Source organism: Antennarius striatus, chromosome 11 (assembly GCF_040054535.1).
Source record: "Antennarius striatus isolate MH-2024 chromosome 11, ASM4005453v1, whole genome shotgun sequence".
Classification (NCBI taxonomy): Eukaryota; Metazoa; Chordata; class Actinopteri; order Lophiiformes; family Antennariidae; genus Antennarius; species Antennarius striatus.
In genome coordinates this window covers 1392055-1405717 of record NC_090786.1, presented here as the reverse complement: position 1 = coordinate 1405717, position 13663 = coordinate 1392055, and the positions used below count along the sequence as shown (strand labels likewise).

Sequence of the window (13663 nt, the reverse complement as noted above, 5' to 3'; positions counted from 1 at the left end):
CCAACTGCAGGCCTTTTGGGGTGTGGCTCTGGGGATCAGGAGCGGCAATGGCAGCTGTTCATTGGACCTGGATCAAGAGACTTTTCTGAAATTAATTTGCTTTTGGCCATGTGATACATACCTTAGCCAATCACAACTGTGTTGCTATTTGCAGAGCACATCCAAAGATCTAACCCTGTGCTACTAAAATAAAGGTTTAGGGTTAGGTTCAAGGAATGCGGCTGGACCGGATCAGGTTTCCCCAAGACTCCTTCAGACCTGTGCTGCTGAACTGAGAGGCCCTCTTCAACAGGTATTCAACCTCAGTCTGCCGCTGTGGGGGTTTGGTCCTGTCACTGTGGAAAACTCCTGCATCATCCCTGTGCCCAAGGGGAGAAGCCCCACGGAGCTCAAGGACTATTGACCAGTTGCTCTTACCTCACATGTGACGAAGACCCAAGAACAACTGGTCCTGGAGCTCATGATTCCCCAGATGCAGGATGCAATGGAGCCTCCCCACTTTTCCTACCAGCCTCAAGTTGGGGTTTGACGATGCCTTTCTGTACGTCCATGTCCTCTACCATGCACTGACCCACCTGGACGTCGGGGGTTGCGCTGTTAAGGTGATCTTCTTTGACTTCCTAAACACCTTCAACACCATCAAGCCCCGGCTACTGCAGGAAAAACTGACCTCTATAGCTGGTGACCCCAAACTCATGAGCTGGATCACTGACCAACTGACCAACAGACCCAGTGATAGACTGCTATCAGTCTATCACTGCCCTGTGCCATCATAGGGTACAACGAGACTATAAGGAAGAAGCAGGGGAGGGCATCAAGGTCAGGAATGTCATTGAGTTGCGGCTGAGTGTGGGGGACTGATAGGCTGGAGATCTACTGGGGTGGTACCAGGGTGTCACGTTGTTGATGTTCACCTGTCTTGTACTAATGTACATTTTGATAGACGTGTCTTCCCAACATGTGGTCGTCTAGCTTGGGATCCAAAGGGGTTCTTGGACTTATTGGGCAATTTTTGAAATCTTCCTTCAGCGGTTCAGTTTTGTATGTGTTTGTCTATGCAGTCATGTTTATAAGTCTCTCGTCTTAACACCCTACCTGTATATCCCTACGTACTGTGTTAATTTATTGTGACTGCTATGTTTTCTGTTTGTGATAACTAATATTTTTGTGTAATACATATTGAATGATTGTAATTGTATTGAACAATGGTAAATAATTTCCCATCGGGATTCTTAAAGTATTCCTCATTCTCATCTTCAGGTTTAGGGTTGGGGTTAGAGTTGGGGTTTTTGACGTACATTTGACGTACATTTGTGGACACAAAACAGACCTTTGGGTGCACTATTCAAATTTCAACAACAACAAAGGTGCTCAACAACAAAAGTAATTATCATTAGACTATAAATAAAAATGTATGTAGATGTCTCTGAGAGTTTTTTCTGTTAATTGCCTCAATTTCTTAATCCTCTATGGCGCCACCTACTGGTGACAGTGGTACTGGTGAGTGCTGGGCTTTCACTTTGAACACATCCCACTTTTCAGGAAGAACACCTTTGTTGAAGAGGACAGAAGCCAGGAGAACAACAAGATGGCAGCAATGGCAGTACTCAAGTCATTTTGTAGAGATCACAACCCTGATCCTTCCTGTTCAAGGACTCGTCTGTGAATTCAAGCTGATTCTACAGCTCTTGGTGCACTTGAAATCTGGCTGCTCTTTGATCATTTCAGATTTCCAGAAGAAAACAAACTAAATTCATATTGTTAGAGGTCATTTGCTCAATAATCGTGAATTTATGTTATTCACATTTGTACACTTTATAAACCAAACATAACACAAGAGTAAGGAAATGTGTGTTTGGTAGATTATTTCATTGTTATAAGTATGCTTCTTGGAAATATTTTTTCAAGTCCTTTGTTCCCTATTTAAATGGTGTAACACTTGTCAGGAACATGTATTTGAGGGTTGAGCATAAGAGTTAAGTATCTTGGTTGAGCCTATGAAAAATGTGATAAGCCTTGTCTGCCCAGTCAATCCAGAGCAGACTGCACACAGTCAATGTTCAATCACATAGGGCAGTCAGAAGTCCTGCCATGACCATCCTTCAATGTCAGGCCCATCTGTGCTGATGCCAACGACCATGGCACCAGAACCTTAACATGTGGAGGAATGTAATGTTCAGTGATGAGTTCAGCTTGATTTTCTCTTCTGTGTGTTGTCATTCACATCACAACAGTGATGTGAATGACATACTGATACTCTTCTTGATCATCAAAACTCTAGCATGCCACTTTTGATTACTGTTATTTGCATTAATTGTCTCAGTTAACTCCACCAAGAGTTCACATCAAATAGCGATACAGACTTCAGCGTTAGCACCAATTAATGCTTCCAGAAGATGTCTATACTTCCTCCAGATGAAATCTAACCAGAAAACATTGGTTCCTCCATCATTTAGAGGGCAAACAAGCAACATAAAAACAACATATGACAAAATAAAAAATGGGTTGTTGTATGTTGTATGTCAGTTACAACAGAATACATGAAAAAATGATAAACAAGTTGACATCATTTCACTCAAATTAATATCTAAATAACACACATGTTGGCCTCTTAAAATCACGATAAAACCGTTTAAAGCACATAATACCATGGTAATGTAAAACTTATAAGGATAAAAAGATATAATCATCTTAAAATAATATATTACAAAACCACCGTTAAGAGTCACTTGTGATTTTTTAAAAAATTCATTTTATTTTACTTTAAACCTTGTTTGTTGTGTGTTTATTATTTGTTGTTTCAGAAACAATGATAATTTAAAAAAAAAGCAAGAGTTCCTCACACACTACACTTTTCGTTATCTCTGTCTTGGATCTACTCACATGTCAGGTTACGAAGTGACTCAATTGTAATTTGAGTAGTGGACAACTGTCATGTCCATTTTTTATTGGTATTTATTACCATTTTTTTCTCCATTCAACCACCTTCTATCTGTATTGCCTTTCTCACACTCTTATCGACTGTTTAAACTACATTTATGTCTCAAAAGTACATTGAGGACTCTATTAAATAATTCATGTTATAAATGAGGGGAACTGATGTGTAGAAGCATTAACAAGAGTTGTTTCTGTTCTTTTACTTATTTTCGTCTTTAGCGCCATCTACTGGTGACAGTGGTACTGGTGAGTGCTGGGCTTTCACTTTGAACACATCCCACTTCTCAGGTAGAACACCTTTGTTGAAGAGGACAGAAGCCAGGTAGGAGAACAACAAGATGGCAGCAATGGTGGACAGCATGGAGATGGTCTTAACTGGAGCGTACTGGACATAAACACCATCCTCCAGAGTGCATCCTGGGAAATGTAGGACTGGTTCTAATCCTAGTGATGGGTGTCCACTCAGCAGCTTTAACATCAATCCTACAAGTACACCCATTATAGCCCCATAACCATTGGAGATGTTGAAGTAGAGAACACAGAAGAGTTCAGGGAAAAGGATGATGTAGCACACTTCAGCACTAAGGAACCAAAATAATGTGATGCTGGTTTTCAGCATGGCAAGCAATGTTCCAACCAGGCCCACGACCACCACAGAAGCCCGGACCACCCACTGACACTCTCGGTCTGATGCCTGAGGAACAGAAGAAAGATTATCTCAACATTAATTCAGCAACTCTGTCTGCTATTGATTATTTCTCTCTTTTTTTTCCAATGACAATTGTGTTTCTTCACCATTCCATTATTTATTTGATTGACTCTCTACTGCCTTTAATTTCTTTTATTTAAAATAAATTGTCATCATAGTGACCTGGTCAGCGTTTTGTCAGATTGACAAGAACGTCGGACCCATTTCATAAATGTCCAACCATCCCTGACACACTTAGTAATGAAGTTACAGCACTGGTTACCAATGAAAGCCTAGAGCTCTCTATGATGACCTCAAACACTGCATCCATTCACAGTGTGATCATGTTTCCCTGCTAGATTACAGTGTTCTTAATAGTGAATGGTTGGATTCGATGGGCAATCAGTAAACCTCTGTCCATGTCTCTCTCTGAAGAGAGATGCATTAAAATGCAGCTATCTTCTTACCTTTGGTCTCAGGACGTTCTTGTAAATGTTATTGGTGAACACAGAAGATGCAGAAAGTAAACCAGAGTCAGCTGATGACATCACAGCAGCAGCCACACATCCAATACCAATGATGGAGATGAAGGTGGGGGTGAGGTGCTGCAGGGCGATGGGCAAAGTGAAAGCAGCTTCTCCACGTTCATATGGAGATGGAGAACCATAGGTGGTCTGGTTCCAGTCTGAGGTTCAGACAAAAGACAAGGAAAGACTGAACGCTGATTTCATGTTCTATTCATGTGAGGTCTTCTTGTGCTATTTTCTATTGAAGAGTAGGAGATGATTACTACACTTAGACACTAAAACAGCACAGAACCAACAATCCTTTCCCAGTGGAGGAAAACTCAGCCACTGGATGGGAAACTGTTACAAGAACACAACCACTTGTACCAGAAATGCAGACCTACGTGGAAATCCTTTGTTAAAATGGCAATTTGATCAGAGAATTAATCTACATTTATGGAGGATAAAATGACCACGAGTATGAAGAACCCTACTAGATCGAGGAGACATCTTAAGCAGACAGAGGTACCTCAAGAAGCAATGATGAATGTTCCAAGATTCTACAGTAATCAAACATTTCCATCAGGTTACTGACACTGAGGAACCTAAATAGGAAGTATCTCTTCTTCTTGAATCATCAAAACACTACATTTGGTTGTTGTTTTTATTAAGTTGTATAGGCATCGATGATGATGTTGATGAAGATGTGAATGGTGGTAATGGTATTGAATGTAATGACTATGATGATGCCTCCTGACTGTTGATCCAGTTAGTTTACCGTAACCGAGACTCTGGGGAAGAAGTGAAGTTAGTAACACAAATTAATGAGACATTCCTGTGCAGTGGAGAAGGGAAAGATAATAAATAATGACTGTCAAAATATTGGCAAAAAATATTTGCACAGACATAACAACAATAACCTAATATGTAAAACAAATGTGCCAATGGGCCAATGTGAATGCTACTTATGTCTAAAGTCCAATGTTTATGTACAGTATGTGTGTTCCATTGGAAGTTCTTGGTCCAGATGAGCATATAGTCCCTAACGAGGGAATAGTCCCTTCCCTGGAGTCTTGGGAAGAGGTCCAGAGAAGGGGGAGAACTCCTGTTGGCCTTGTATCCTCAGGAGGAATTTCTTGTTATCAGCTGTTGACTAATGACATGCGGGGACCAGAACAGGGAAAACGAGATGGCTTTGGATTCAAGGGGCAAATAAATCCTTTCTATAGTACTGCCGCGCTGCCCACTTTCCCACTACCCAAAGTAGAGTACTGAGCTCCCCCAAATATTATCCAACTTGCGGTTAAATTGACTACAGACTGCATACTCACTGAGCAACACTTAGTCTGAGGAGTAGAAGCCCTGATATCATAAATCCAAACAGATAAAGATCTTCAACTTCTTCCATGGAAAGAACCACAAGGCACACGACTCCCTACCCCTAACAAGAATCCCTCATGTAGCTCATAGCAAACGTCCCGTCAGGACAGATGTTACATAGTTGGATGTACTGTAATGCAAAAATATTAGCTTATCATAATATATGTACACTGATGCTGCTTGACCATTTCTGACCAGCCTTGTCTCTGTGTGATGCCTGTAAAGTCAGATGTTAAGAATTGTCACTTAAGTCATGAGAAGGAATAAGTAACAGTCATAACAAAAAAAAGGCAAAATGACCAGTCATAATGACATTGCTGTAAGTTTCCATGCTGGAATTTTGATAGTCAGTAGCTTTAGAAATTCTTCATGTGTGGCAAATATTCTTGCTCCTCAGAGAGCTCTGATCCCCACGAGCAACATGGTCACTGAAACTGGGACAAACAAGAAATATGTTTACGGGCAAGACCAGAAACACAAGGTTCATCATTATTACCTGTGGATGCAGCAGCTGCTCCAATGAGTACAGGAGGAATTGCAAATATGAAAATGAGGAAAGCTGCAGCAAAGCAGGAGATCTTTGCTAAAGCTGTAGTAGAAACTGACAAGGTCCTCTGGTGGAAGGTCTGAGACCCCAAACCGCCCAGTGCCTGGGAAGTAAACCAGATAAATGGAGATGATTCTTCGGTTACCAAACAACAATTCAGTGTTCTAACACATCTGACATTGATCACTATCCTACTGAAATAAATAGACATGTTTGAATCCCATTGATTAAAGGTCATAGTGTAGTTTCCTTACAAGGTATAAGAAGTCATCAATCATGATGCCAGTCTTTTTCAGCTCTGGTTGACCAATCCAGGGAGCGTTTAAGGTGTTGTTCATCAGAGTCTGACTGATGTCCAAGGTGTGAGGACTCGTCAGGACAAAGGGAACACAGATCAACTGAGAACCAGATAAGAAAATAATTAAAAATATCTCTAAAAACTTTTAATTAGTTTTAAACCTTTGCTGCATGTTAAACTGTTTGATAACTCACCAAGCCTACTAAAACGAGGACCAGCTGTATAATATCTGTGTAGGCCACAGAGTAGAGACCTCCCATCAGGGTGTATATAATGACAACAGCAGCAGAGATCCAGACACAAAGAGAGAATGGCAAATCCAGAACCACACTCATGGTTCCCCCTGTCAGATAGAGAAATGAAGTTTTAAATAAAAATCTGTATGCATTTACTTTGTACATGCATCTCCAACTCTTATATACCCCAGTTTAATTTTGCACGTGTCTGTTAGCATATAAAGCAAAAGCAAGTACACAAGGCAAGCGATGATGGTGGCAGTGGCGACAGTCACTTTGATGACAACTCTGCCTCTCACCCACAATATCTCCTCCCTTCTCCTCCTCTTTGTTCCAAAAGTAGGTACCTCACCCAATGTATCTCACCCAACAACTTCTCAATTATATGGGGCAAAAGCCTACCTTGACTAACTGAACTGATTTCAAAACAATGGGGTGGATCACGAGTGACACTTAACGATAGATATTGACACTATACGTACATATTTTCAAAAGGTTTTGTTCAATATATAATCATTTATTGTACAATACCACTGTAGAGTAGGATTATATTATGTGTTTTTAATGGTTTTCTAGAGATTTTAAATTCTAATATCTGTGACTGACAAGTATCAGTTAGTATATGGGTAAATTGAAATTCCTGCTTGGCATTGCTGCTTGTCAGACCTCCTCCGATGCCCACGGGACATCAGCTAGGGACCACTATTCATTGACGTTTCACCCCTTCAATCCTGGAACGTCTCCTGGTGGCGGGCCAGTGGCAGGGACGTAACAGGGAGTAACCCTGTCACTCCCTGCAGCTGATTGATGTAATCTCCCGTAGCTGTTATTAGGGTTAGCTGTTAGCTGTCCCCAGCTCCGGACCATTCTCCTCAGCCAGAGCCAAAATCTGCTCTTTTCCGCCTCCTCAGAAAGGTCTCTTGTCGCCTTCCTCAATTTGCCTCTCGTTACACCCGCATCCCTTAAGAGGTGTGTTGTTGACAGGCCCACTCTCATATTCCAATCCTGACCGGGGGAAAAAGGCCTTGGTGTTTCTCTTGGCCTGATGTACCTTGATCTTCCCCCTTCCCTGACAATGTTGGTGTGACTCTGCTGATGGTGGCTTTTTTCCGCTCTGAGGGCACCCCTCCAGCACCTCTGCCAGCTTCCTCAGGACCTGGTCATGGCACCACCTGTAGCGCTTCGCTAAGCTAGGGAGGCATGATGTGGAACTCCACTTTCAGCAGTGCAGGCCACGGCACGTACCCTGGTGTTCTTAATGGGACATTCCTTAAAGGGTCGCTGTGCTGATGTGTTCCTCCATTTGCTCCCTGGGAACTTCGAACTTTCTGGACTTCTTCACCTCTAGCAGTTGTCTTGAGTACCTAAAGGGGTCCTTAAAGAAGTCAGCTCTCTCCTATTGCTTCCGCTTGCCACGCTTGCGGGCGCGCTCTGCTTGGCAGAGTTCTGCAAGCCTTTGCCTGACCTCCTCCCAAAGGACTTTCAGACCTTCTCTCTCTGGCGGAGTTGCTTTCCTCCATGATTTGCGGAGCTGCCTCCATCTTTGCACCAGCAGATGTATCTTGGGAATAATTTCACCAAACCGATCCTCGCAACTTTGGTATACAATCTCCCCAAATAGATTCAGCTTGGTTTCAGCATCCCCAAGCAACTTCTCCTGGAGAATCTTGACAAGGTCTGTGTCCAGTGTCTGCCGTGCCTCTGCTTCGTTTGCCTTTGGCCACTTCAGTTTGCTCCTTCTTGTTGGTCTCTTAGCCTCTGCCTGAGGCCTGGCTCTCTGTGATGTGGTGAGGATAGGGACCTGGTACCAGGACAGGGAATCTGCTTCCAACAGTCGGTCACCTTCTTCATTACTTTCTGTGCCTTCAGCAGGGTTGGGTCCATTCATACTGTGGTTTGTAACCTGGCTTCTGGTCCCTCTTGTCTCACCTGCTTCCGCAGTGCAAGGCTGATGTTGGCCCCTCTGACCACACTTCATTCTCCCCTGGTGGATTTGCACCTCCCTGAACATGGTTACCTTTCCCATCCGCAAGTACGCTGTTATAAAATTAAGTAAAACAACAAATTTGACTTTTATGTTTCTGTGGGGTTTTTTTTGTTTGCTTGTTTGTTTTTTAAAATCCAGCTATAATCAAGAATGGCGTAACTCAAAGCGACAGAAGACGAGGTATACCTGCACTGTACTTATTTAGATGTTGTTTTTATATCTTGTAGTTGTTTCTAGTAAGATTTAGGCAATAGTACATTCATATCTAGAGTAGTAATGGCATGTACTACCTCCGATAGAATGTAATAAATAACATATGAACAATTCCCCTTATGAACAACCCTTCAGAAATGATTGTATTTGTATTTTGTGGACTAACTGTGTTGGGTGTTGGTTGTCCTGGGGACAATTTGTGCAAGGGATAAGTAGGACTCAATGTTTGCAGGGTTAGGTTTCTGCTTGGAAGCAGTAACAGTTTTTGATTGCTGAACTCTGAACTAGTGGTCGAGTTAATTGAGAACCTTAATGGCAATAAAAGAGAGCAATCAAGCATGAAGTGTCAGACTTTTGATGAACAGGAAGCACATCAGTGTTTGTAGCCTATACATCCCTGAGGATAAAATTCATTAAGCAGAGGGGGAAATGTAAACATACACTCTGTACCTAATCCAGTGAGAGTTCCAGGTATCCAGGTGACGTCAATGAGAAGTGCAATGAGACTCATTCCAGTCATTATGACTTTTCCATACTTGATGTGGAAAGAGTCCAGCATCGTCACACAGTTTCTGTCTCTGAGTGGTTTGACAAACAGCAAACCTCCTTCATTGAAAAGCAAACGGAAAAAAGGGAGTGTGAAAATGTGATTCTGTGAACAGAATCATACAGTCAATATAAGCCAAAGTACGGTACATTATTTGAACCAGTGTTGTTTAAAGAACTGCAAAGTTCAATCAATGATCTGTAAAATCAAAAATTAGACTTTTGTAACTTTGACACAAACTATTGTTGGTGATGATAAGGGACAAGCTATTTTACGTTTTAAAACATATGAATTGCAATTGGATCTAATTAAAGCACTTACCAATAATAAATGTTGAGCTGTATGACAGGAACAGAACTATTACCCGGACAAGTCCCAGGGATGGTATGCAGATAATCTCAACTGTACCATTAATGAAACCTGCTCCAACCCACGTAGCTACAGGATGGATTAAAAAACATGGAGTCAATTTACGGACAGATAAAGGTGAGAATGTTGAACATTATTCATTTTTAGGAAAATGTTGTAGAAGCTAATACAAGAAAAATGATGTTAGGTTCAGAGCTAATAGATGTTTGAACTCACCCAAAATGAAGGCAGATTAACGTAATGATCTCATTTCTCTTTACAAAAATACTTTGGATCACCATAATTTAGCTGTAACAGCAGCAGAACTGGATTAAAAACTGGATGCCTTTTATTCCCTGCAGACTGTTAAGATCTTGACCTTGATCACTGTGGAGGTTATGGACATGTAATCAACGTCATTAGTCCCCATAGGGAAACTATTAATTCAAGTTAGGGGTATTATACAAAATATAACCATCCATCCATCCATCCATCCATCCATCCATCCATCATCTACCGCTTATCCAGGGCTGAGTTGTGGGGTCAACAGTCTCAGCAGGAATGCCCATACTTCCCTCTCCCCAGACACCTCCTCCAGCTCCTCCCTGGGGATCCTGAGGCGTTCCCAGGCCAGCCCAGAGACATAGTCCCTCCAGCGTGACCTAGGTCTTCCCTGAGGTCCCTGAACACCTCCCCAGGGAGGCGTGCAAGAGGCATCCAGAACAGATGCCCAAGCCACTTCAGCTGGCTCCAATCGAGGTGGAAGAGCAGCAGCTCTACTCCGAGCTCCTCCCTGGTGACTGAGCTCCTCACCCCATCTCTAAGGGTGCGCCCAGCCACTCTACGGAGGAAATTTCAGTCGCTTGTATCCAGGATCATTTCCTTTCAGTCTTGACCCAAAGCTCATGACTACAGGTGAGAGTAGGAACATGGATTGACCGGAAGATTGAGAGCTTCGTCTTGCGACTCAGCTCCTTCTTCACCACGACAGACGTACAGCGACTGCATCACTGCAGAAGCTGCACCGATCCGTCTGTCAATCTCACGTTCCATCCTTCCCTCACTCATGAACAAGACCCCAAGATACTCAAACTCCTCCACTTGGGGCAAAGACTCTCCACCTACCTGTAGAGGGCACACCACCCTTTTCCGGCTATGGTGGTCACCGCCGTGACAGGCACCAGAGACCTTGCGACCATAACTCTGTACAGCCGCTTCTCTAGCAGGAGCATAAGAACCCTGACAACATAGTCCTGGGATCACGTGGGCCCTCAAACTCCCCCACCACGATAAGGTGGCAGTTCTTGGGGGAGGAACTTAAGACCTCACAGGATAATTCTTCCTCACAGATTTCAAATGTGTTTTTCTGGCACATGCTTAGATCCTGACATTTTGGCAGTAAAATTGAGACAAGCGAAGGAATTCTTACGCGAGCCTTGACATGCTGAAGAAGAATTTGACGTACTCAACTATTGAGAGTAAAACTATCACAGACAGAAAACACATTCAAATAAGGTGCAAGAAATGCCAGTGAGTTTCAGTTAAATTCACTTGTACGGAATGCCAGCACTTGGGCACTGATTTACCTCGAGTCATTTTGTAGAGATCCATTTGTTTAAAGAGTCTTCTGTAAATTCAACCTGATTCTTCAGCTCTTTGTGGACTTGATCCCTGGATGCACTCAGATTCATATGCCCAGAGGGGAACAAACTAAATTCATACTGTGTGAGGTCATTCCTTCAACAGTTATGGGTTTATGGAGATCACGGTTGATTCACATACATTGCACACTTATGAAAAACATAACGTAACATAATAAAAAAAAGTAAGGACATTTTTCCTATACATCTTATATTGTTTCCCCCTTCAAATGGTGCCACTGCATTTGAGGGTTGAGCATAAAAGTATCTGGGTGACACCCATGAAAAAAAGTGATAAATCTTTTCTGCCCAATCAATCCAGAGCAGACTACACACAGCCAATGTTTTGTCTCATAGGGCAGTCAGAAGGCTTGCCACTGCCATCCTTCACTGTCAGGCCCGTCTGTGCTGATGTCAAGGACACCAGTACCAGAACCTCCTCACCTGTCATAGTGAAGATCCCCACCACCCAGTTGATGCTCCGGTTTCCCAGCAGGACCATCTCCATTCCAGGGGCTCCACTTCTCTTCTGTTTCCTTTTGGACTTGAAAGAAGCCCAGATTCCAGTCCCAAGAACCAGCAGGTAGAAAAACACCATCACTATCACTCCTGGGACGTTAACAGCCATGATGGGCTGCTAGACTGTCTTCAACACGTCTGATCACTGAATGTTTGACTGAGTGAAAAGAGGGACTGTACTTAAGTGAAGCTGCATGACAAAGATGAATCATTACACACAGTGGAAAAGCTGGTTTCAAGCTTTATTCACCGAGAAAAAGACAGTTTATGTTTATGTTTTAACACTGAGCTATTCTTACTTCTGCCTTTGAAGTGTCGTTGTCCACCCAGATTTCCATCAGCACCACAGGGACAGTGTCTACACTGTAGAAACTGTCATGTTCTGAGGTCCGGGTATAATATGACACAATTATGTTCATAATAATAGCAGTGTGTCTAAAAATGTGAGTAACCCTCATAATCCTTCAAATCATTTTTATTTTAATGCACACAAATGCATTGGGGACACGTCACATTCTGTTTCAAAGGAAGAAGCAATTTTTTAATAAATTTTATTTCACTTTTTGTATTTTTTCGCTTTAATTCTTTTTTTTCCACTTAATCAATGACCTCACTAATTGAACTTCTTCTTTTCCTTTCGGCTTTTCCCTTCAGGGGTCGCCACAGCGAATCAATTTCCTCCATCTAGCCCTGTCCTTTGAATCCTCTTCTCTCACACCAACTACCTTCATGTCTTCCCTCATTTCATCCATAAACCTCCTCTCTGGTCTTCCTCTAGGCCTCCTGCCTGGAAGTTCAAAACTCAGCATCCTTCTACCAATATATTCACTATCTCTCCTCTGGACATGTCCAAACCATCTCAGTCTGGCCTCTCTGACTTTATCTCCAAAACCTCTAACATGTGCTGTCCCTCTGATGTACTCATTCCTGATCCTATCCATCCTGGTCACTCCCAGAGAGAACCTCATCATCTTCATCTCTGCTACCTCCAGCTCTGTCTCCTGTCTTTTCCTCAGGGACACTGTCTCTAGACCAAACAACATCGCTGGTCTCACCACAGTTTTGTACACCTTTCCTTTCATTTTAGCTGAAACTCTTCTATCACACATCACACCTGACACTTTCCTCCACCCGTTCCATCCGGCCTGGACACGCTTCTTCACCTCTTTTCCACACTCTCCATTGCTCTGGACTGTTGAGCCTAAGTACTTCAAATCCTCCACCTTCTTGATCTCTTCTCCCTGTAACCTCACTCTTACACTTGGGTCCCTCTCATTCACACACATGTACTCTGTCTTACTGCAGCTAACCTTCATTCCTCTCCTTTCCAGGACAAACCTCCACCTCTCTAGCTTCTCCTCCACCTGTTCCCTGCTCTCACTACAGATCACAATGTCATCTGCAAACATCATAGTCCATGGAGATTCCTGTCTAACCTGGTCTGTCAGCCTGTCCATCACCATAGCAACAAGAAGGGGCTCAGAGCTGATCCCTGATGCAGTCCCACCTCCACCTTGAACTCCTCTGTCACACCTACAGCACACCTCACCACTGTCTTACAGTCCTCATACATGTCCTGCACCGCTCTAACATACTTCTCTGCCACTCCAGACGTCCTCATACAATACCACAGTTCCTCTCTGGACACCCTGTCATCAGCTTTCTCCAGATCTACAAAAACACAATGCAGCTCCCTCTGGCCTTCTCTGTACTTCTCTATCAACATCCTCAAAGCAAATACTGCATCTGTAGTACTCTTTTTTGACATGAAACCATACTGCTGCTCACAAATGTTCACTTCTGCCCTCAGTCTAGCT

At 42.8% G+C, this 13663-nt stretch overlaps 1 protein-coding gene across 1 annotated transcript; it reads right to left on the bottom strand.

Moving 5' to 3' along the window:
* Nucleotides 1-3001: 3001 nt before the first annotated feature.
* LOC137604278 (high-affinity choline transporter 1-like) lies at nucleotides 3002-11955 on the bottom strand. Its single transcript, XM_068328333.1, has 8 exons — nucleotides 11772-11955; nucleotides 9661-9777; nucleotides 9243-9398; nucleotides 6551-6699; nucleotides 6313-6456; nucleotides 6008-6161; nucleotides 4093-4310; nucleotides 3002-3631 (listed from the first exon to the last, which is right to left on the bottom strand). The coding sequence occupies exons 1-8, from the start codon at nucleotides 11953-11955 to the stop codon at nucleotides 3137-3139; spliced, it is 1617 nt and encodes a 538-aa protein (XP_068184434.1). The 3' UTR covers nucleotides 3002-3136.
* Between the last annotated feature and the right edge of the window lie 1708 nt (nucleotides 11956-13663).